The sequence below is a fragment of the Glarea lozoyensis genome (genome assembly GCF_000409485.1).
Source record: "Glarea lozoyensis ATCC 20868 chromosome Unknown GLAREA18, whole genome shotgun sequence".
NCBI classification, from domain to species: Eukaryota; Fungi; Ascomycota; class Leotiomycetes; order Helotiales; family Helotiaceae; genus Glarea; species Glarea lozoyensis.
In genome coordinates, this window is record NW_007360992.1 from 122,196 (window position 1) to 145,490 (window position 23,295).

General features: G+C 47.1%; 7 protein-coding genes across 7 annotated transcripts; 3 read left to right on the top strand and 4 right to left on the bottom strand.

The window, feature by feature from the left end:
- Window positions 1-160: 160 nt before the first annotated feature.
- GLAREA_12275 (P-loop containing nucleoside triphosphate hydrolase) lies at window positions 161-2,989 on the bottom strand (the record flags this gene model as incomplete). Its single annotated transcript, XM_008083057.1, has 4 exons — window positions 161-453; window positions 506-2,256; window positions 2,304-2,756; window positions 2,808-2,989. The coding sequence occupies 4 exons, from the start codon at window positions 2,987-2,989 to the stop codon at window positions 161-163; spliced, it is 2,679 nt and encodes an 892-aa protein (XP_008081248.1).
- Window positions 2,990-4,505: 1,516 nt separating this feature from the next.
- Window positions 4,506-6,253, top strand: GLAREA_12276 (polyamine transporter TPO5; the record flags this gene model as incomplete). Its single annotated transcript, XM_008083058.1, has 3 exons — window positions 4,506-4,636; window positions 4,684-5,288; window positions 5,337-6,253. 3 exons carry the CDS (start codon window positions 4,506-4,508, stop codon window positions 6,251-6,253), a joined length of 1,653 nt encoding a protein of 550 aa, XP_008081249.1.
- Window positions 6,254-6,748: 495 nt separating this feature from the next.
- On the bottom strand, window positions 6,749-7,185 carry GLAREA_12277 (Barwin-like endoglucanase; the record flags this gene model as incomplete). Its single annotated transcript, XM_008083059.1, has 2 exons — window positions 6,749-6,970; window positions 7,027-7,185. 2 exons carry the CDS (start codon window positions 7,183-7,185, stop codon window positions 6,749-6,751), a joined length of 381 nt encoding a protein of 126 aa, XP_008081250.1.
- Window positions 7,186-8,509: 1,324 nt separating this feature from the next.
- On the bottom strand, window positions 8,510-9,448 carry GLAREA_12278 (Concanavalin A-like lectins/glucanase; the record flags this gene model as incomplete). The annotated part of the gene is made up of 1 exon (XM_008083060.1): window positions 8,510-9,448. One exon carries the CDS (start codon window positions 9,446-9,448, stop codon window positions 8,510-8,512), a length of 939 nt encoding a protein of 312 aa, XP_008081251.1.
- Window positions 9,449-10,676: 1,228 nt separating this feature from the next.
- Window positions 10,677-12,174, bottom strand: GLAREA_12279 (uncharacterized protein; the record flags this gene model as incomplete). The annotated part of the gene is made up of 3 exons (XM_008083061.1): window positions 10,677-11,340; window positions 11,389-11,677; window positions 11,730-12,174. 3 exons carry the CDS (start codon window positions 12,172-12,174, stop codon window positions 10,677-10,679), a joined length of 1,398 nt encoding a protein of 465 aa, XP_008081252.1.
- Window positions 12,175-14,156: 1,982 nt separating this feature from the next.
- GLAREA_12280 (uncharacterized protein) lies at window positions 14,157-18,053 on the top strand (the record flags this gene model as incomplete). Its single annotated transcript, XM_008083062.1, has 1 exon — window positions 14,157-18,053. One exon carries the CDS (start codon window positions 14,157-14,159, stop codon window positions 18,051-18,053), a length of 3,897 nt encoding a protein of 1,298 aa, XP_008081253.1.
- Window positions 18,054-19,007: 954 nt separating this feature from the next.
- On the top strand, window positions 19,008-22,622 carry GLAREA_12281 (uncharacterized protein; the record flags this gene model as incomplete). Its single annotated transcript, XM_008083063.1, has 3 exons — window positions 19,008-19,096; window positions 19,154-19,568; window positions 20,022-22,622. 3 exons carry the CDS (start codon window positions 19,008-19,010, stop codon window positions 22,620-22,622), a joined length of 3,105 nt encoding a protein of 1,034 aa, XP_008081254.1.
- Between the last annotated feature and the right edge of the window lie 673 nt (window positions 22,623-23,295).

A 23,295-nucleotide genomic window follows, 5' to 3' on the forward strand; every position in this document is an offset into this window, starting at 1 on the left:
CGGCATCTACCAATTAACAATCATCTACCCCGATTCATCGCTATAAAAGTACACCAGCAGTGGCATACATGCTTCTCCTGTTTGATCATACAAAACCCCGTCCCTCATCCCATCATCCCATTCATAACCAAGATCCCAAAAGCCCATAATCCAACCCCCCTCAAATCTCATCATCGTCGTCATCTTCCACAGCAGGCTTCCGCTTCCCCCGGCTGTCAAGAGTATTCATGCTAATGTTATCGCTGTCGCCTCTTGGCGCCATGCCGATTGCTTGACGGCCTGTCTCCGAGTTCTCGAGGAACTCGCGGAGCTTTTCTTTTCCAATCTCGACGGCTTGAGATGATGCTGCATTAGTCATACGGAGCATTGGACCCCAAAGGTTGAGGGTATATGTGACATATGCACCAACACCAAGCAGGATCAGAAAGATGAAGTAAACTGGATTCCGAAGAACTAGAGAGAATCAGTAAATAGACCTCAACAACAAGAACACGGTCGAACTTACCAGCAACGATCTCGTTCCACCCAAGCGCCAAAAGTAGTCCATAGAAGTAGAGGGGCACCTGGGCAACACCGCCAATAGCACTTCTCTTAGCTTCGACATAGACTCCATCGGCGGTCTTTTTGAATCTGACGACAAGATCTTGACGCTTAGCTTCGCTTAATATTGTCATCTCTTCCTCCAAACTCTTGCCCTCCTCTTCATCCACGCCGCCGATTGGTGTTAGATCTTCTTCATCCTTGGGATCCACGCTAGCAGGCACGACACCTATCCAATCAGGTAGATCTGGTGGACCATATGTTTCAGCCAACCTAAACCTTGACAGCAGTGGGATAAGTGTGAGAGTCGAGTCTTTAGCCTTGGTGTATAAGCCCTCGATATCGTCTGTGGGGCGCCAAATTCTCGGTACACCAGCTTCGTCATATCGAAACTTGTCCTCGAAGTTCTCCCGGAGTTTGAGAAGAATGTTACCTTCCATCACTTCCTCGTCAACCTTTGCTCTCAGTACTCCCCAGCTTTTGCGTCTGAGTCGCCATAAACCGATATCGATTTCATCTTGGCTTGCGTCAAAACTCTTTGCTCTTTCGACGAAACGAGTTTCAGCTTCCTTTACGGTTGAGGTGAAAACGTTCCATATTCTATCCCATAAGTCCTTCTCCGTTGGGGGCTTCACGGCATCCTCTGGGACACCGCCTGCTCCTCGTCCGGACCCAAGTTTGTTGAATTCAAGACCGATAGATTCGCCGAGCCTCGAACGAACCCATCTCTCCACGCGTGTGGCCAGTCGGCGCATTTCCTCTTTGCGTAAACGTCCACTGACTTCGTCAAGTTCTTTCTCGTAGAGATTGTACTGGGATTTGAAGTTACTCCATGGCACACCTTCAATTGCCAGACTCTTTGCTTCGGTTTCGAATTGTTTCAACGCAATCGCTTTTTCTCGTTCCACAATGTCCGCAAATTCGTAGGAAGCGCCCTTCTTTTGACCGGCTTTCACTGCACTGGCGACGGATCCACTAAATGATGCGACACCAGCTTTGTGAGCTGCTGTTAATTGTCCAGCGTAGAGGGCCTTCAGCCTCACATCAATCTTGCTTTCGAGCTCGACGCGTTTCCTGACATAAACACCTTTGTGATATCTACTTGCCTCTGTTTCGAATGCCTTCACAGTCTTCACTCGAGCACCTTTGCCCAAACTTCCTAGATTGGCTAACACAGTAGGCTTGCCCGATCGAGTGCCTTCAGCTTGTTTTTCCTCAAGGGGAAGAATCTCGACATCGAAAGCTTCTAGTACTTCTCGCGTAATTTCGTCGCATCGAAATTGTGCCAAAAGTTCTTGCTGAGTAGGTAGATCTAGGTCCTTGTTGGCTACAATGGAGCCCCAGACGTCTTCGGCATACTTTGAGAAGCCGTCCGCAGGTATCCTTCTGTGATACTCGTCCAAAAATATACCGCCTTCAAGCTCATGATCCGTATGTAATCCATGCTGCCTTGCAGCGCGCTGACCTCTTCTAAATCTTGTGCCTAACTTCTCGACCTCTGCTACGAACTTCTCCGGTTGTAGGATCTTGTGGGGTAGTGTGGAGAATGCGAAGTCAAAATAGTCTTCGATCTTGGACTTCTCTAGTCCTTTCGGCTTTGACAAACTGGACCAAATATTTGTCAGATCTGCCAAAAGAGTATTCCTGAGGTTTACAAGAGGCGTATTTCCAATATGATCGCGGATGACGAAGAAAAGAAGAGAGCGAGGGTTAGATCTAAGACGCCATTAGCATAGTCGCGGCTACTAGCAAGAACAGCATACTGTTTATCCTTCAAAAAGAGTTGCAAATTGACTTCGAATACGGTTTTGAGAAGGCCCATATTCGCTCCCTGGTATAAACCAACCTGATGCTCCCATATGTTCACGATTAAGACTTCGCTAGTAGCCAAAGCAAAGAGAGCGCTTTTTCTCTCAAAATCCTGGTCCTCTCCGCGCTCACGGCCATCGGTACCCTCCACATCCATAACTAAAATATTGTTTGCCATTCGTTCAGCGTCCGGCGCCTTGCCGTCGTCTCGTTTGTTCCTCGACATCCATATTCCCTTTGTGGTCTGCCGCCGTTCGTTTTCTGACATGACACCAAACTGGGTGCCAAAAAGGTGGTTGAGCAAGGTCGACTTTCCAGTCGACTGCGATCCGAAGACAGATATTAGGTGATAATCGAAGCCAGCTTGTGCGACTTTGGTAAGTTGTAAATAGGTGTTGACATGAGGACTAGGGGGCTCTGTGTTAGTTGGGAGCGCTTGGAAAAGTGCAAATGCCTACTTGAACACTTTTTCCTCATCTATAACCTGGATGCCATGCTCATACTGCTCCTTGGTCGGCGCATCGCCGACAGATGCGAAATGGCCATTCATTGCCATAGTAGGGGGCGCAGTGTGTCTGGAAGCTGCAGAAGGTCGATGTCCATTTGTCCTTGGAGGTGTTTTATTTGTTGTTGATGACATAGTGGCTAGGCTCGGAGCTATCGTACAAGACTGGTTAATGGATATGTCTGCTCGTGACTTAGGGGTGGTGGTGTCCTGAACAACAGGTATTGTGTCCCCTCCCCTGTCCAGTTCGAGTCCGGTGGCAGGTTTGTCGAATAATATTGGCATCTGATGACATGGGCAGGTGTGGAGGAGCGGCAGAATGCTTGGTTCGGTTGGCGGTGAATTACGGAGCCAGCAACGGCTTTTGGTGGCTTTCCAAGGTTCCTCCTCAAAATTCCTCCTCAATATTCAAGAGCCTCATAGTCACAACATTTGAAAGTTCACACTACAATGCTACTTGAATTATAACGAAAACAATTGGACCTCGGAAGTCACTTGCTAGCCTATCTTTTCACTCGAAATGGTACAGCTTCTTCAGCTCTGGCTCAACTTGGTTCTGAGCCCCAAATAAACTCACAAAAGATACAGTTTCAACCTCAGCGACACTACATCTACTACAAGCTGGTGAACGTCAAAATCTTTGGTACTGTGGTTGTACCATCACATGGAGTAGACCAAGTATCACCAGCACTAGGTCAATCGAAGATTCAGGTTCAGACTTGCGACTTACTCGAGGCCACACTTCAGAGGTATTCAGTTTCCCCTTGTTAAGCGAGAGCACAATCCTTTTCACACTTCACTCGGTGAAGAAATGGGAATTGTTGTGCGCTCTTGACTGTTGGATTTTAGTAATTCATGATTCTCGGAGTCCTTCATCGTCGTGGTCATGCACCGGAGTACTCCAAATCTCCCTGACTCGAGTGGCATCAGTTGAAAAATTCAACTTCACTCATCTTTCCTTGACACTCAAATGCTCCAGGCCAGGATATACACAACTTCAGGTGTAAGGCAGAACGTTAAGCATTTCAACAAGTGCCATTCAAGACCGGTTCTCGACGAGTCTTTTTCAAGCCGTCAACGGCTGGTGACGGTCTCGCCGGTCAATCGCCAAGTCTGCTGCCAAGTGGGATTCGCTTATGCTCTCATTACGTTTGAACCATGGAAAGTCTAACAGAGCGCGTCCACTTAGCAAATCCTCAAGAGCCAGGTCCCTGGACTCTTGACAATTCTTCTTGACAAAGATTCAACTTATCAATAACCCATATTTGCACGTTACGCGTTATCAAGTTCCCATCTAATTTATTCCACTGGATTTTGTGATTCGTGAAACATTGGGTTCGTTTTAATGATATCACTGCGCCCTCGTGCACCAATACTGTCTGTACCCGGCAACCCGCACCTTTCTTGTCCATCCTTCCACGCCCTCTGCCGCGATCGACCAAGTTCTTATCTAGAACGGCCGAGTGAGTTGACAGGGGCAAAGATACTCCTCTATACATATCTATATCTTGACGACCATTGACCGAGAGCTGAGCTGGAGCTTCTGAACTCCTACACGGCGAGAAATCACTTTTCGTCAGCGCCAACAACCGCTCGATCGGCACCTGGCCCCTTTCAACTCTTAAGAAAGTTCTAAATCAAGGGATTCAAGATGGCCAAAACGTCGCTGGGAAATGATGGGGAGATGGGCCGGAGGATGTCTAACCCAGATGCGGCACTGGAAAAGATGGGTTACAAGAGTGAACTTCCTCGGTCTTTGAGCATGATGAGTATTCTAGGACTGTTGGTCATCGCAAATCCATGGACAAAGCAATCGCTAATCTGATCAGCTCCTTTGCTATTATGGCCGTACCCTTCGGCTTATCTACAACCTTGGCAATCTCACTTACCGATGGTCAATCAGTAACTGTACTCTACGGATGGATTTTTGTTTCAATCATTTCTTTAAGTATCGCAGCTTCTCTTGCCGAGATCTGCGCTGTCTTCCCAACTGCAGGTGGAGTTTACTATTGGTCTGCTATGCTCAGTACGAAAGAATGGGCTCCAATCGTAAGTTGGGTAGACGGCTGGCTCGGTCTTGTTGGTAATTGGACTGTCACGCTCAGTATCAACTTTTCCGGGGCTCAGCTTATTCTTTCTGCAATCACGCTTTGGAATGAAGATTTTGTCGCGACTCAATGGCAGGTAGTACTCATGTTTTGGGCTGTAATGGCAATTGCATTTCTTGTCAATGTTTTCGGCGCTAAATACCTGGATCTAATCAACAAGATCTGTATATACTGGACTGGTGCTTCAGTTATCATCATTATCGTCACTGTTTTGGTGATGTCGGATGATCGAAGAAACGCGGAATTTGTCTTCACTCATTTCGATGCAAGCGCAAGCGGTTGGCCTTCAGGGTGGGCGTGGTTTGTCGGTCTTTTGCAGGCAGCGTGTAAGTTTCTCAGCATGAATGCAAAAGAATCCACTAACAAAAAGGTAGATACTTTAACTGGTTACGGAATGGTCGCATCCATGTGCGAGGAAGTCCAGATGCCAGAGAGAGAAGTCCCAAAAGCCATGGTTCTTTCAGTCGCAGCAGCAGGTGTCACTGGAATCATCTATCTGATTCCCATCCTTTTTGTTCTCCCAGATGTCTCACTCTTACTTGAAGTAGGCAATGGGCAGCCAATTGGTCTAATTTTCAAGACTGCAACTGGATCGGCGGGTGGAGGATTTGCGCTTCTCTTCCTCATTTTAGGAATTCTCTTCTTTGCTGGGGTTGGCGCTTTAACAGCTGCCAGCCGCTGCACCTACGCCTTTGCGCGTGACGGGGCCATTCCAGGATCACGGCTTTGGTCACAGGTTGACAAGCGCTTTGATATCCCTCTATGGGCATTGGTTCTCTCTGCCGTTGTAGATTGCATTCTCGGAGTTATCTACTTCGGTTCTACGTCTGCATTCAACGCTTTCACCGGAGTAGCCACTATCTGTCTCTCAGTCTCTTACGGCATCCCGATTTTGGTCTCAGTTATTCGCGGTCGAAAAGCTGTCCGCCACTCAACCTTCTCGCTCGGAAAATTTGGTTTCTTCATCAACATCGCAACAATTATATGGATCTGCTTGGCTATCATTCTTTTCTGTATGCCAACAGCAATTCCTGTCACTCCAACATCCATGAATTACGCTTCGGTTGTGTTCATGGCCTTCGCGTTGATTAGTCTGGTGTGGTACATTATACGGGGTCGTAAAACATTCACAGGTCCACCAGTTCCTGCCGATTTCGAAGCAGAACAAGATGGCGAAATTGTTGGTGGGATGGGAAAAGTGACCACCAGCGATAATAGTGCTGATGCACTCAGACCACAAGAATTATCTGCTGACAAGGCGGTTCCCGAATTGGATGGGAAGCCAATGTAGGACCAAGATCTCGCCTACTGGCGTTCATTATATCGTTTATAAAGTATATTTTTAACTATATAATCATTTTATATTTCACTATATAGTACGCATCTTTCTCGAATATTCTTTAAAAGCTTATCTTCGCTCTATAACTCAGTACAACTCGGTGAGACTAACGTTTCGACCGATTAGAACATACTTAAGCAGACAGAATCTCTAAAGGTTTATCACTCAACCTCTCGCTGGAGCCGAACTTTTCGATTGTCGGTAACCTAAATCTTACCCGCCGAAGTTATGTTTCTAAAGGCGTACATTTCTCGGTCATTATTGACATAACCTCTGACACTGAACACTTCTAGACAGATGCTCCGATATCTAAATTTCCAGCATCTATCTATTTACTCATTCGAGATGTACAAGTCCAAAGTTGCTGACTAGAGCCTCGAAAGCACAAAGTTAATCTACAAAATGTCCCTACAGCAGCATTAGCGATAAGTGGAAAATTGGGAAGAACTAGTAGACTTGCCAAGTCAAGCTAATAGTTCCAACTGCGAGGTTGTTGTTAGATAAGACCTTGAATGCCCCAACGGAGAGATCAATTTGTGTAGCACTGCAGAATACGCAGGTATGAACGACGCGACCTCGGAGAGTATGGCCATTGGCATTGAGAACGCAAGTATGGCCGCACTTTCCACTGATACGACTGGGTGGGACGGCACAGAGGATCTCGGAATCCTGAAATTTAGATGGGGTTAATGTGGGAGACTAATGAATGATATGGGGAAGTTTACACTGTGGACTTCTCCGCATGAGCCAAATTCTCCGTTCTGGTTGTACCAGGTAGCTGTTCCGGACACTAGGGCCCTAGGTAGGTTTGGAGTTGTGCCGGGAGCTGCTGCTGCCAAAGTGGTAAGGAGGGTGAGAAGAATGGTTGGGGTGAGAAATTGCATTCTTGCTATTTGGTAGATGGAAGCGGAAGAACAGGGTGTGGATAGTAAGACTGAGGTGGATGGAACAGTTTGTTCGATTGAATCTTTGAGAGAGAAAACCAATGGATGAGGAGAAAGAAAGATCTCTAAGGGGGAAAATCCTACCTTCTTATACAAAAAAGTCACAATACCCGGAAAAGTAGATCTCGATCTGAACTTCCCTTTTCCTCACAATTTCCTAAAGACTATCCCAAAAAGGTTTACACGAAGGTTTAAGAGCCAATAGGACGATACCCATTTAACACTAATCAAATGGCTTACAAGGGCAGAATCTGTTGCGTTCTCATCCACAGAATCGTATATACCTGGTCTCTGGGTACTGTAAGTACGTACAATTTGAGCTTATTTCTCTCTATTCGGCATCGGTCTCGTGGCTTGCCTCTAAGCGAGATCGAGACGACAGAGAAATTGCTCGATGCATCGATGTTGAGAGAGAATGAGTTTATGAATAAAGATGAAGTGTAGACAATCAAGTCGTATTGATTTTGAATTTGGGGTGAAGCCAGCAATGGAATGGCTGGGACCCTGTTCATTCTTCGGGATTGGGATGTTTCTTACTGAATAATATCAAGACGACGGTGATGGGATTTAAACTGGGGTTTGAAAGGGGGCGAGAAGATCAATCACTGCTCAGAGCTAAAATATAGAAACAAACGGAATTTGTGGTTGAGTGCCATGCTCGGAGCATAATGGTTAATGGAAATTTCTGTGAGTAGAAAGGGTCTTAACGGCATATAGGTTGAATGTGTCGCTTCCAGGATTGAATAACAGCGTTTCGGCTACAGAATGTCAGAGGATTATGTTGTAGAATCTGCAATATGTGACGAATCTGTGTGTTGAAATTGCCTTTCAATCACGTAAAAAGAAATATGCCGAACTCAGGATGCGCTCCTCACATCCTACACGATGACCATCGCGTGGAATCCAGCATTTATACTATCCATTTTCAGGAACACAGCTTATCCAGAAGAACCGAATTAGTGCTCTGGTAAGAATCTACACTAGTCGATATCACGTACAATAATCACCCAACTTCCCTCGATGAAAATAATTCTCTTAATCACAATGTTCTTGCATTTTATTTACAATTTATTTACGATTTATTTACAATCAATCTTATTCCTTCTATTCACACTCTCTAAAATCAACCCATGTATCATCAATCCCACGCCCAAATCAAAGAACGCCACGCTGGGAAATGCACAAAAAACATATCAAATATTCGTCTAAACCATTCATTTGTTATCCGCCCGGCAGATCATCCACCCTAGTGCACCGCAGCCATTCAAGCAGAAGTCTGATAAACCTTGACAGAATTAATCAACCAGTAAGCTTCAGTAAAAGCTTTTGGGTTGTTCTTGACATAGGCATCACAAGTCTCCGCTTTGACCGCGCACGATGCATTATCCTTCCACTTCTTGCCTGCCCAATCACCACAGAATGTTGTGTTGAAGATGATCTTGTGGGATGAGAAATACTTGTCGATATCGCAAGTGTTTCCTACGAATTTTGCTTGAGGAGCGCCCCATTTCGAGGGATCCGGCTTCCCAGATGCAATATCAGCTGGGATGGATGCCCGAGGAAAGAAATAGACCGAGATGGAGGAAGATGTCCACTCCATTGCGTACACACCTCCGCCAATGTTGTTGAAATCGGTACCGAATGAGTTCGGAACGTTCGAGTGAATGGAGCAGCCTGTGTTGCCCTCGCCCAGACAATCGGGCAGCTGGAGTTTTGCTACTGGTGCCGAGCCTTTGGAATCCATGTTACAACCAGCAGAAGTGTGTAGGGTGACGCTGTTATTGCTAGCCATGCTAATGTTCTCGATGATATCGATCTCACCTCCATTTGGCCATTCTTTATCTTGGGCGAACGTCCAAAAGGCAGGCCATACCCCACATGCGCTACCGGGCATGTGTTTGATATCGGCGATGAAGAGACCTTTCTTCCATGCTTTCACTGACTCGAGGCGTACGCTGCTAGGAGGAGCGCCGGGAGTTGACTCAGTACCGATGAAGACCGATTCCCCTGCGTAACCTGCAAGTGACGAGGTATTTGCTAATTGCATGTTGGCATATTTGACCAACCCGTTCGTTGGGTCAGTTTGGCTGAAAAATTCGAAGCCGTCGAAGAAGTTCGTCTTGTCGAAAGAGTCGGCAAGCTTGTATGTCGCAGCATTTGCAAATGCTGCGCAGAGCACAGTTGTGAAGATTGTTTTATACATCTTTGATGTTGGTTTTATCAAATCTTGTGGGAAGATGTGTTTGAGTTGGGAAAATCGGAAAACCCTTTGCAATGTGCAAGAGGCTTGACAGATGTATAAGTACAGTTCGATTGTCCTCTGAATGGCTTTGTGTATTTGGCTGAGAATAGAACAATGGGATTCGTGATTTGCTGTTGGTAGACAATCAATGTCTTTATCGGCTTATTGTGAAATGAAAAGGAGATTCAAAGCGAGAGAATGGTTGACCCCTGCAACAAAGAAGAACAATGAACACCCTGACCATAAAATGCAAAGAAGAGGCAATCACAGAACAACAAGAGGCCATCAAAGGAACAAGATGCCATCTTGGGTCGGAGGCAGAAAGCAGAGGATATGCTCGACGCGTCTCAAGTAACCTACTAGCTCGGACTCAGAGACGCCACGCAAAAGGGCAGAGAACTACTCACACCCCTTCCATATCTTATCAATAGCAAACAAGGTCTAGAAGTCTCTCGCCCATCTCCAGAAAAGCACTGGCTGAGAAACGGCATTCTCCAACCCACACCAATAAGGTGTCAAGGAGGGATGCGGACAAAGGAAATGAATGGCCTGGACATTTTATTCTAGAAAGACTCGTCGCGCCAAGCGCTCCGACATCGTCTGAGAAAATGGCAGTTTGATTTCACGACAGGTTTATGAAAAATGTGTGGTTGAGGACGGATGTTTGAGAATGGAGGTGCTTGGCATAAATGGTTGGTCAACTGGAATAAGCGAGAATATTGGAAGAGCTTTTACTCGACCGATCGTTTCAAACTACTTGAGTGGTCAACCGTGACCTATTCAGGATGACCCACTCTTCTCGCGGTGATATTCGACGATTCATTCTCGAAAATGTCATGATAATGATCTATATCTAAGCCTAAGTGCAGCTTTTGAACATCCCGCCTAGAGGGCTTCGAATAAAAGTCCAAACATCTCCCACGTTCGTCATATGATACATGATGGTCATCCTAATAACCCCATCTTCTCTCTATACAGTTTCGCAAAACTCCTCTCTGCATGCGAACGAGCACAGAAGGAAAGGTCAAACAATCACAGATTACCCAGCAGCCATGCCCCAAGTGAAAAGCAACCAATCTAAAAAGCAATATTCCGTGGACTGGCAAATCGACGAGGGAAGGGGTATTCCAGATACAAATGCGCAACAAGTAAACGCAAGAATTCCACAATTACACGCATCATCTCCTCATCATAGCCTGACCTTCTTGCCAGTGATCTTGAACCATATTACAGCAACAAATTCTTCCTTGAAGAGCTCCCAAGGGTTGCGATTGAGAAAATTACTCAATTCGCGGTAGTTGTACATCTCACCCCAACAATCGCGACCCCATTCGCAACCCGCCATATTGACAACAAAGTCTCGATCATGTTCGTTGTAGTGTATACGTGTGTCGTTGCCATTTTCGGAACAAGCTCCTGGGGGAAAGCTGTTGATCTTCCTTTGCGGAATGAATGCGGTATGAGGTCTGATCCATGGTTGGTTTATATATAGAAACTCGAGCGCATCTTGCTCTTTATGTTCCCACTCCATATGTTTCTGCTCATAGCCAACAGGGTCCCACCATACATCAAGCAGACGATCAGTCCACGCGCTTCGCTTTATGAAAAAGGACCCAAGGTTGAATCCGGAACAGTCCTGAGGAACGACTAGATTGATGGAACTCTCTTTTCCATCCCCAACGGGGCTGAGAGCATCTGCGTCCAGGTGCGCTGCAGGGAACGGGTGAGTAATGTTAAGGGGATTATACTCGTTGATGTCGCGATAGGTGTTTTTGCCGAGGTTGTTGAAAATGTGCGACTGAAGGGAGTAGGAAGGCTCCATTATGAAGGTGTTTAGATCCATCCACCAAAACCTAGACGCTTTGTTAGACAGAACGATGGACCACAGAGACACTACCTACCACTCCGCATCTGGATACTTTCTCAGACAGTTTCGAATTGTATCAACCTTCTCCCAGCTTTCTCTCCATTCGTGGGCATATCTCTTCTTGGTACTCATGTCGACAATTTCCAACTCGTAGCCCCATCTATTGACGTACTTCCGCTTGTTTCGTACACTGTCGCGCTCGATCGCCCACTCTCTCGGCCCCTTCCATTCCATTACACCACCACCTTGGTTAGCAGCGAGAATGATTACGTGCTTCTTGCCTCCACCTAGGTGTTTATTTCGTCTCCAGTAGTAATGTAGAGCTGTAGGTCATCAGATCTCTCAAAACATTTAAATTTGGAAACAGGGACTTACGAGTAGTGTAAAATAGGATAATCATCACAATAACTGCAAGAACACCAAGCAACCTTAACCTCGTCTTTCGAGATGTCCTTAGAGCAATATTCTGCAATCTTGCTATCCTGCTCCCGGGAGCGCCCATCCACCGTCCCCTCCCCAATTTTTCCTTCTCGGCGTAGCTCTTATCTGACCCGCCATTGAACCTTGGAAGGCTATTCGATATATTTCTGTAATGGCGGTTGAAGAAGCCATTGTTCTGCGTTGAAAACGAGGGATATCCATTGACACCTTCGCTCTTCGCTTTGGCGGATTCCCAAGTCACGGAGCTCCCCCCGTTTGCACCTCCGCGATAACCTTGCGCAGGACTTGATCTCCCGCTGACATCGATATAAGGACTGCTCAGTCCCGGGCTCGCCCACCCACCACCAGGCCGCGGCGAAGGACTTCGCGACAGTGTCATGGGGATGTTTGGAGTTCCAGGAATCGGAGGTAGGATGGTCACGCCGTTGCGCGATGGTGAATTATCCTTGTCGAATCCGGACGACTCTTGCGTGTTGACGTTTGATGGTACGTTGGAACTAGATGCAGAAGATCGTCGTCGACGATGTGAAAACGACCCGCCCGTAGAAAAAGAAGAGGTGGGAGTAAGGGACGCCAGGACTGAGGTCGGCAGCACCAGAAGGCTCTTGGACCGTCTGGTATTTCTGAACTAAGGTTTGCTCTCTGCAGTCGCGACAATGGCGGCGGACAAGATGTTGTCTCGTACTCGAAAGGTTGGTCCTTTCACCAATTAATATTGTATTTCGTTTCCTGACCCGTAGCCGTCGGACGGGTGTAATGATAATGCTGCTGCAGCGAGGCTTTGTCAGTTCGTGTTCCTGAGCGCAAACGGACACAGTAATTGTGGTTGGGCTTGGCGTGGTCGGTGTTTCTGCGGTTTCTCGTATTTACCGATACGGGAGTGTCAAAGGAGTGAATCTCAGCGCTGGTGAAGGCAGAAGGTGGTGATGAAATTTGGAGATGCGAGGATGAACGACTGTTTTTGCAGAAGCACGAGAAAGCTGAGGCTTAGTAGATGGTGGTGAGGAACACTATCTAAAGAGTTCTTCCCTCACCGTTCAGGGGGGATCTTTGGCGTGCTCGAAATGAGCTGGGAGATTTTTTTATGATAACGATAATCAATCGCTTGGCATCATCTTCGTCCAAATCCGTCCTAAAATAACCCCCGCCGTGGTATTGTGATTGGTTTAATTGCATCTTCAAACGCTTGTTTAACTAGGGTTCCTCAGCCTTATTACATGGATGGTTTTCATCGGCATCTGGTTATGATATCCGAGCAGAAGAGTGGTTTACAGTATTTGAGTACGACGGTACCTGTGGAGGAGTACTGGCAGTATTGTAGCTCGCGGCACCCATCAACTCCATGAAGGAGAAAGGAGAGCTGGGACATGAAGACCCCCGGAAATTGAGTTACCGCCAAGCAAGATCCAGCTTTCAGGGGCTGTCAGATTCGCAGAGTCACGAGACCAGGAACATTCTAAAGCGGTGAAAGTGGCAGAAACACCTTGGGTCCAATATCGAGGGGCTCTCAACACCATCCATCCAGCGACTGCGACAAGAAACAACATGAAGTGGACCAGATTGATGTACGTCCAGTCCAAATGAACACGAATCTGCTCTTCATGTATGGACTCCAGATTCCTCTTATTAAATTCGTTCTTCCCGTGGCTTTCCGTCTGGAGTTGATTGGGCCATCATGTTTAAGCGCCAGCCAATGCCGTGACTGAACTATGCTTCGACCGGCGCGTATTGCAACAACTCCGCGCCAACGAGGTCGACGACAGGTTCAGACGGAGTCTCCAATGTCACTATACCTGACCGTGGTCGAATAGAATCGTTGTCTCTGGTAATTGGGATATGCAGACTCCACTAGACTGAGGTGAGTCGCAGGTCAAGGTTGCTCAAGGCCATGATTTCTTCCGGTCGTGGCCTAAAAGACCATAATTGAAGTTTCATTCCTTCCTCAACACGTACTCTTTTCTTTTTGATCTGTCGCAGATTTCACGGCTTGGGTTACTGCCGATTCACTGTCACTCGTTTGGTGTTGGTACACGATTCTAAAATTCCTATCCTATTGTCTCTCACTTCTATTGTCTTCGAACACAATACCTGGCAAATTACCCTTATTTCGTATGTCACCATTGGAAGCTATCTACTCTGGTCCGCGAATATTTGGTTTGGTTTTTCGTTGATCAGTCCTTGGTCCTTCTTTCCCCAGAACAAATTCGAGCCATTGCAATATCGGCACTACATACATACACCTCGATTATCACCTCTGCTACGAACGACGTTAATATTGGGTTTGATACCACTACAACCACTATTTACAAGCACAAGTTTTGATATAAATCATTTACTCATCGGAGCGACACCCTATTAGATATGTCAGCTGCGAATGGTTCATTTTCCAACCCATACAAACCCAATCAACCACGTACCAAGTTGACCACCAACGCCCCAGCAACGAACCTTGACGACGAGGACGACGATTACGAGTGGTGGGATGACGACGATGAGTCAATACTGTCAGGCGAGGTAGCAAAGTCTGCTAACAAGTCGCGAATGTTAAGGCCAAACGATCTTAATGCAAATTCAAAACCCTTGACTCGCCGCACGACCAAGAAGCTTGAAAAACGGTATTCGGTTGTTCAGAAACCAGCCCGGAACAAGTCGAGATGGATGAAGAAAAAGCTACAGGCTCAGGCTGGAATACAATTAGTTACCGATTTTTCCACGCGACACAGAGCAACAACAACCCAGCCACAGCACCAGAGGAAGGAGTCAAACGTTGGCAAATTCATCGATTTAGCTGCGCTTGAGGCGGCCAACAATGAGAAGACACCCCGAGAAGCGGGTGGCGGGTTTTGGAGGTCGAAGAAGAATAAGGGGGAAACGACTGCTCATGTTGAGCCGCTGCCCGAGAGAAACCGATCGACGAATCTTATGCCAGCTCCTCATGATCCAACTTTAGATCTATCACCAATGGATCGTCCAATCTACATTGGGTTTACTATTCCTACCTCCGACATGCCCGTATATACTACGAGTCCTCAAACCGCCTCGTCAGAGACCGCCAACATCGTTCAAAGCTACGAGCAACGAACACCTACGTTGCACGTTCCAGAAACTCCAACTATTATCATCACGCCCGCAATAGAAAACTCTACATGGTCTCCCATCGACGAAGGCGACCGATATAATGGTAACACACGTACGGCTACGTCAAGTTTCTATTCGCAAGCCAGCGTCGAGCAATACCAGGCACACGCCCCACCTGTGCCCAGGTTGCCCGCCGGGTTCGTTCAAGACGAGCAAAAACGATTGGCCGCTCAAAAGAGCTGCTTCTCACCGGATTCGGATGATGGTACTGTATGGGAAGACGTGAGTGCGCACACTTCCCGCGTAGTTTCTTCCTGTACCGTATTTGAAGAGGATATTAGCCCTGTAATGGCCAGAAAAGGTCGTGCAATATCTGTAGCTGATGGTTTCCGATCGGGACGGCATGCAAGTATTAGTACTGTTGCCACACGACGACAGTCAAAGGGCTGGTGGAATTACATCACGACCCCTTTCTTGACTCGTTCAAACACCATCATAGCTCCTGAAGCTACCCCCCAACAACCTCCTGCGCTGCCCAGTCTAGCAGTTGCTGCAGCTGCTGCGTATGGAACTACCAGAGATCAAAAGAGTTGGGAGAAACAATTCTCGCCGGTTACACCGGAGACATCCACTACTATCCAGTCGGATGCTTGGTGGAATACTGAGCCTCTGGATGGGAAATCCCCGGTCGGAGTCACCATTGATCCAAGGACAGGTCATAAGTCACAACCATCCACTGCTAGTGTGCCATTCATACTAGCTGATGGAGTCTTCCCTCAACCGCCAAATCAAGATGCTTATCGAACAATGAGCAGTCCACAATCAGCGTCTCCCATCAGCCCTTTTCCTTCCAGCCACTCCTCAAACTCAAATATCTATCAGATCCGAGGCACGCAGGGGAACGATATCCAGCAAATCCCGCGCAATACCATAGATAATGACCCTAGGTCAAAGAATAGAGCACTCTCTGGGCCCGTATTCTACGGCCAAGAACAACATCAGAGTATAGCGGAGCACCAAGCAAGAGTCTACGCAGACTTTGTTCGTGATCAAGAATCATTACCGGGTTCTCCTCACCAGTCTGGAGGAATGCATAGTAACAATCCTTTCACGCAGACACAGAGACAAATATCGACGTACGAACCAACACAGATTAGCCTGGCGGCAGCACAAAGCAATAACCCATATACACAGCCACGGAGAGTCGATCCAATTCCATCATTTAGCGATACCTCATCAATCAGGAGACAAGCCACGCAGCCTTCCCCAGTGGTAGTATTGCAGCCGCCGCCAACTGTAATTGTAAATGTTCAATCAGGTCAACCTCGGTCGCCTATAGCAACTCCTCCTCCAGCGTATTCACCACCTCCTGGGCATGTCCCTCGATATAGAGCATTCTTTCCACCCGGACATACCCTTCACAGCAGCAATCAAGAACCAATGTCTCCGGGCCCCATAACCCCTGGAATGCGAAATGCCATGGGAGGTTCAGGTGCAATGCAAATGTCTGAGGTTCCACGGACATCACCTGGTCGTGGACTTCCAGCGTCACCCGCCCCTATACGTGGTCTTCCATCCTCGCCGGCACCTAGTCGTGGCCCAATTAATCTAAATTCTTCCTATCCTGCGGATCTACCACCAAGAGATAATGCGGCAGGAACTTTTGTTACCGCGGACAGCTTCAGGAGCCAATCCAGTAAAGCGCGTAGAGCCGAGGCAAAACGGAGAAGAAATGAGAAAGAAGATGCTGTGGCCTGTAAAGCCGGCGGTCTTTGGCGTGGCCGCGGCTGCATTCCCAAGAATGGATGTTATGGTCGGAAAGGGCCCGAAGGCCGTAAGAGAAGGAGGTGGTATTTGGCGCTCATCGTCTTATTCCTGATAATAATAGGTCTTGCTATTGGATTAGCAATAGGACTCCATCAACGTCCTAGCCCAGACATTGAACCATCTCAATGGGTGAACATAACCGGCTTTCCGCCAATATTTGCTGGCATGTCGACCATAATTGCGCCAATAAACACAGCAGCAGTCACCGGATGCGTTATTCCTGCTACTCTTTGGAGCTGTAGCCTTCCAAAAGAGGTCCAGCCATCAGTGGCACCAAATTCGGGCAATCAACCAAACTTCTTGCTAAACATAGAGTGGGACAACAGCACAGAAGCAAACGCTACATTCGCCAATGTGACAGGGAACCCCAACTTAGCCATTCGATCTTTTGCAGGAAATGCTGTGTCTGCAGGACAGTTAGTACGGCACTTATTTCACAAAGCAAAGAGGGCTACCACGATCGTATCCTCACCACCGCCACCTTTACTCCGTGAACAGTCCTTTCTGGGTAATACAACGGACGGTGTAATTTCTGCTAACAAAGCCGGAGAGCCAACTCCATTCTATATCTCCTTACTCCCAGCCGTTAAACCTGCAAATGTCAAAAGACGAGCTGTCGAGGCGCGGCAAGCATCGGACAACACATCCAGTCCATTACCCGACCTTGGTCTTATTATTCCACCACCAAGCTTAAACGCGGATGGGTCCGCGGCTCCCGCTGTTCTCCTGCCACTCCCTACTCAACAGCCTCTCCGTCTCTATGACCGTGGTCTACCTACTGAGCACTATGGTTTCTATACGTTTCACGACCGCTCAATATTTCTCAAATCCGCCGAGGTATTGAACAGCACCGATATTTCGGACAGTGAAGTTCCAGCTGATCTCAACGGAGGGGCTGAAGTTGATCAAGCTGCGTTTCGTTGCACATGGACCGACACAAGATTTCTTGTTCAGATCTGGACTCGCATGAACACCACCGCTCGCCTGCTCAACTCCACTCATCCAACAGCAGGTCGGAACGCCTCAACTGATTTTCTACAACCTGGTTCATTTCCGTATCCAGTCACCATCACAAGCGATCGTCACGGTGGCGACCAAAGGAAAAAGATGATATACTGCTATCGACTGGATAACCGTGGGGGTCTCATCGCCGATAGCTCAAAAATAATGCAGGAAGAAAGAGCATTTGGCGGCGTAGTCTTCAATCCTGCAGCGACACTTTTCGGGAACGGCACAGACGACGGCTCAGGAGGTATAGACGGTGGTAGTGCAGGCTGTAAATGTAAATGGGACAATTTTGAAGGGATCTTTGGAAATAGCCGCCGGAGTAGTGGTGTGGGATTAGTGGATTAAAAGAGTTGCTCCGGACAGCAATACTTTCAAATGTTCAAAATAAATGCATCGGTTTAAGGAGTATAGCATCGGAAGGATGGTTGCATAACTAGATTCGTACATAATTAATTTAGTAATTTATTGATATGATTGACGCTCATAGTTATGTTGCGAATTGATACCTATCTCTAAAGACTGACAGAACAACAGCTATGCAGTGTCTGGTGTAGACAGCCTTTGCTTTTCCCCCTGTAGTCGAACAAAGTGCCTTGGCTTTAATCGTGGTAATTGTAAGAATATAAGGAAAGTCTATCTAGCGTAATACAGTATGTCCAGGTCATACGCGTGGGCTTTCTACAGTAAGAGTACTGTAGTGTGTTTTATTAGCTTCTGAAGCACCTGAACTAAGAAAAGGTACCCGGACGGCTGCAGCCGGAGTCACCACAAGGCGGAAACGGGGATGTCGAGGAAAGCGGCGATTTTCAAACTATTCTGGTAGGTTAATAAATGTTTGGAGGTTCAAACCGTCGATTAATCGGATAGCAGTAGTTTCCCCAGCTATTTTTAAAAATTACAAAAGAATATACTTTACAATTTTCCAGGCCACCGAGTGGTATGATCGCTGCTTTGGCGGGCCCTCTAAAAGCGTGCCAAGAATCTAGGTATTTAGGTACTTGCCTCAAGTATGCACCCGAGGCACCGTACAAGTTCACCTCACCCTCCTTCCCAACCTCGCCTTGATCTGTCCCGTCTCTACTATCTCCCAAGCAAAGATCGAATTCGATCCGACGACACTCTTTTATCAGCTCGCAACTTACTCTCTCTCAATCACCCAATGACTTCTGTTTCTACGATTTGATCTGCGCGCGCTACAACACAAGAACGTTCCCTTCATATCAATAAACTACAGTTCACATCACACTCACTACGGGAATAGCACAAGAGGGAAGCCACCAGAGAATAATAAAGGACAAGATGCCTTCAATAGCTGAAGTACCGGAGTACACGCGTAAACGAAGACGAGAAGAGGATGACTGTGAGCAAAAGAGTGGGAAAAGCTGCAGGTATACCTTCCGAGACTCCTGCCTTTCCTTTCAGACTTTGCAGCTGATTGATTATAGTTCATATGGATTCTTTCATCGTGCCCCTTCTCCCGAGTTCTCGGATTTAAATCGCACTTTACAGAGGCCGATAAAGCCGCTATCGAATAAACGTCAACGGGTAATACCTCTCAACAACCATGAAGCCCCTAAATGTTTATACGATATAATGGAACTCGTGGGGCAAACAAGGAACTCTGATGCAATAGAAGTGAAGAAAAAGATTGACCTAAGTCCATGCCATATATGTCGGCGGAAACCAACGTCAAAACATGAGCTTGACGGCTTTGCGGATTGTGAGGGATGTGGAGAGCGAACGTGTTATGTTTGTATTCGGGAATGTCTAGGCTCCGGGTCTGCGTTTACCGATGAAGATATGGGAGTGGGGAGAGAGTACGACATCGATCCCGATCGAGATGAGATTGAAGGCACACAAGTAAGACCACCGTGGGGAAGCGAACATACGAAGACACATAGGGGGATGATCTGTAGTAGGTGCTGCGTAGAAAAAGGAAGTGAGGGCGAAGTATGGTGTTTGGGATGCTTGAATTCCCAGGATGAACGTTGATATTGATGGCAGAGGTGACAGTTCGAATCTGGTTCTGGTTCTAAGTACGATGATCTTAAACGTTTCTCCAATGAGCTCCGTCTGATATCATATACTATGTGTATCTTTGTGTAAATTGACAGCATTCCACAATCATGTCACCAGACACTAGACTAGGACGCTCGAGAAAGTATTGGCAATTCTTGGTCTCTCATTCGCTGTCTCTGATTCGCTACTCAGGAAGGATATGTATGGAGTGAGGCTGAGGCTGAAGCTGAGCAAACGACATCAAACATGGAAAGCTTCACGCCCTCTCTACGCAGTTATCCTCATTCTCCATAGCGAACTTTAGATGGTGTCAACATATACAATCGCATTGTACCACATTCAGCTCAGCTCAGCTCGAGAATGGATCCTCGAGCAACCGATGCCTGGTGTGAAGCAGATGAAATCATGGGACGCCCGGCAATCCCCACCCTCACCGATGAAAACTATTTCCTACCCTGGTGGGGAAAATCGTGCTGGGGATTCACTGTCGCTAGTTTCGTAGACATATTCTTTGGCTGGGATTTTTGGTGGTCTCTGCTCCTCTTCCCTATTTTTCAAGTTCACCATTTTCTGGCCATAGCTACCTTCTTCGGCGTCACTTGCTTCGCGAGGCGGGATCTTACTAGCGAGGAAGCGTTGAAGCTCGTAGATGCGATATTAGCGGGTGGCGGGTACCTTATTGCGCTGATCAGCATTAGAGCTGTCACTTCCATGCTTCATTTTGGCGACTTCGTTCTAAGGTTTCTTTGGGGCCGACCTGTCTGGGCCTGGACCGTTGCTGCGGCCGGTTTTGGTATATGGTTACTTGGAGAGAGGAGAACAAGGTGGACTACCTGGATATTTGTTAAAATTATTGAAGCTGCGACGGCTGTACTTTGGTACTGTAATTCTTTGCAGTCCAGGACGTCTATCTACTTCCCTCGATGGAAACGTGGGATCTATAATTCGTGGGCATATCAGATCTGGCATGCTGCAGTGGCTAGGATTTTGCTATTGGTACTTCGATATCCGTTGCTTAAGGATGTTCCAGAGTTCGAATATTCAATTCTTGATTCTACCAACAGGCATATACGTCTGCTCAAATTGGAACGAAGAATTCCATTTCTTTACATCCAAGCCAATCTAATTACCATGGATTTGGACAATCCAATACCTTATGAAGCTATATCATACGTGTGGGGAACCTCACCTATCAAAGACAATCCGATTCTTCTCAACAACACCCGCTTCTATTTGACTGATATAGTCCATTCCATCCTTCTCAGGCGATCTTCTCTGTTTAGGACTCGCTACATCTGGATTGACTCTATCTGTGTCGACCAATCCAACATATCCGAGAGAAGCTCACAAGTCCGGCTCATGAGGGAAATATATCAATCTTGTTACCGCGTTTATATCTGCCTGGGCGAGAGCGACACAGCATGGTTGGCTATGGCACTCTTCTCTGAGCTTGTTCTGCTGAAACAAGTACTTTCACGCGAAGCATTCGCAGCCCATACTTTCGCCTACTTCGCGACCCGCGGGAAAGATTACAACGTCTCTGCAAGACTCTTGGCTCTCATAGAGTTGTTGCACCACCCATGGTTTTCTAGAATCTGGGTTGTTCAGGAAGTCGCAGTGGCGCCATCCGCCGTCATCTTATATGGAAACCAGAGCTTCAAGTGGGATTATTTCACTCTTCTCGTCGATGTCCTTGGTGTTGATGCAGTCTCGGAAGTCTCTAGTCTCTTCCACTATTCTGGCGAGGAATTTGTTGTGAGAGAAATGCCAACTAGTCCCGCGCACGCAGCTCTTATAGATCTCTGTCGCAGGAAGTGGGCAGATGAGGTATCCGTCCCTTTATATATGCTACTAAGAAGGTTCTCGCGGTTCAAAAGTACGGATGCTAGAGACAAGGTATTTGCTTTGATAGGGCTCACAAGAATTAGGCCTTTGGAGAGTTTGATCAATTACGAAAATGGCATTTCAGAGGTTTTGTGTCTGGTTGGAGATCACTTTTTAGAGAGAGATGAACTGCTGGAAGTACTGCAATTTGCTGGAATTGGATGGAAGGAATGTCGAGATGATATACCGAGTTGGGTTGCTGACTGGAGCAAAGAGAAGATTCCCTTTACACTTGCCCATGGACTACGACCCAAATTCTCTTACCACGCAGCCACACATCTTCGACCTAGCATAATCTGCGGCTCAACTCCTAAGAGCATCAAAGTCAGCGCCAAAGTCATCGGCACAGTCGTGATTTTGGGCTCAGATATTCAGGTCCCCAATGATGACCCGCTGGTCGGCGGTATGCGTGCTTTCAGATCCTGGGTTCTCGAAGCATCTTCACTTGCTATGTCTCATCTCCCAGACGTCTACCGTTTAACCCGCCAGCCTACCGATGAAGCTTTCTGGCGTACACTTGTAGGAGACAAAACTGAGACTTCGCGTCCTGCTCCTGCTTCGTTCAAGGATACTTTTGATTCGTTCATGGAGTATGGGAAGGCGATGACGGATCTCAATGTTGATCTGGACGACCGGGAGGCGCTCAGTGAGGCCTTGAGAAAGAGTGAATTCTTTGGTAGTTTCGACGGGTGGAGGGAGGTCATGAGAGGTGTGATGAATGCGGGGTGGATCTGTTGGGATAAGGGGTTTGAGAGGAGATTTGCTGTGCTTGCAGGGGCGATGATGGGCTTAGTTCCGTGGGGAAGTGAGCTGGGTGATGTGGTTATTGTGCCTTGGGGCAGTCAGGTACCGTTTGTAGTGAGAGAGGTACCCGGGGATTGGGTCGATGCGGATGGTAAGGTGATAAAGAGGTGGAGACTTGTGGGCGAATGTTACGTTCATGGTATTATGGACGGGGAAGCTTTTGAGGAAGGATTTCCAGGAGATCAGGAGAATTTTGAGATATTTTAGTTAGTCGGCAAAGAATGCTTCCAGGCTTGATCCAAAGAAGGAATATACTGAAGTATACGCATTTTTCAACAATTAACCCGCAATTACTGAGTTTACTCGACGCCGCATTCTATGCTGAGCCCGGTAATCCAGCTCACATCGTCTTGCGTTTATGAAGAGAATTGGAAGAGAAATAAGCTTTGTAGTTGATCGGAGTTAAATATCAGGACCCATTTTAACTTCCACCGTCATTCCTGAGCTTGAGCCACTTGTCAAGTTGTCATCCTGGCCTGGGTCGGATCGTGAATGGACTTGTCCATTGTCGGAAAAACCAAATAGATGAGATGAAAGGAATATATACACAGTTAAAAGTGTCCAACCAACACAAGGCGTTTTTTCAAATCCTATCAGCACTTACATACAACTTCCCAAGAATAGCAAAAACGACAGAAAGGGAACGCTGCGTATAATTCCTGACCACTCACAGTCGTGCGGATCATCTGGGGCTGAGGCGAGAGGCTCCTGCCGAAGTGTTTCGCAGAAGGCAGTGCGGCGTGTGCGACTACGAATACAGTTGGAGCTCACTCAGACGTCAAAGGACAAATAATCCATCCACCACACAAAACCCATTCGCTCATCCAACATTTTGTCATTCACCTCCATCAGAATATCCTCATTCTCTTCTCAAAATCAC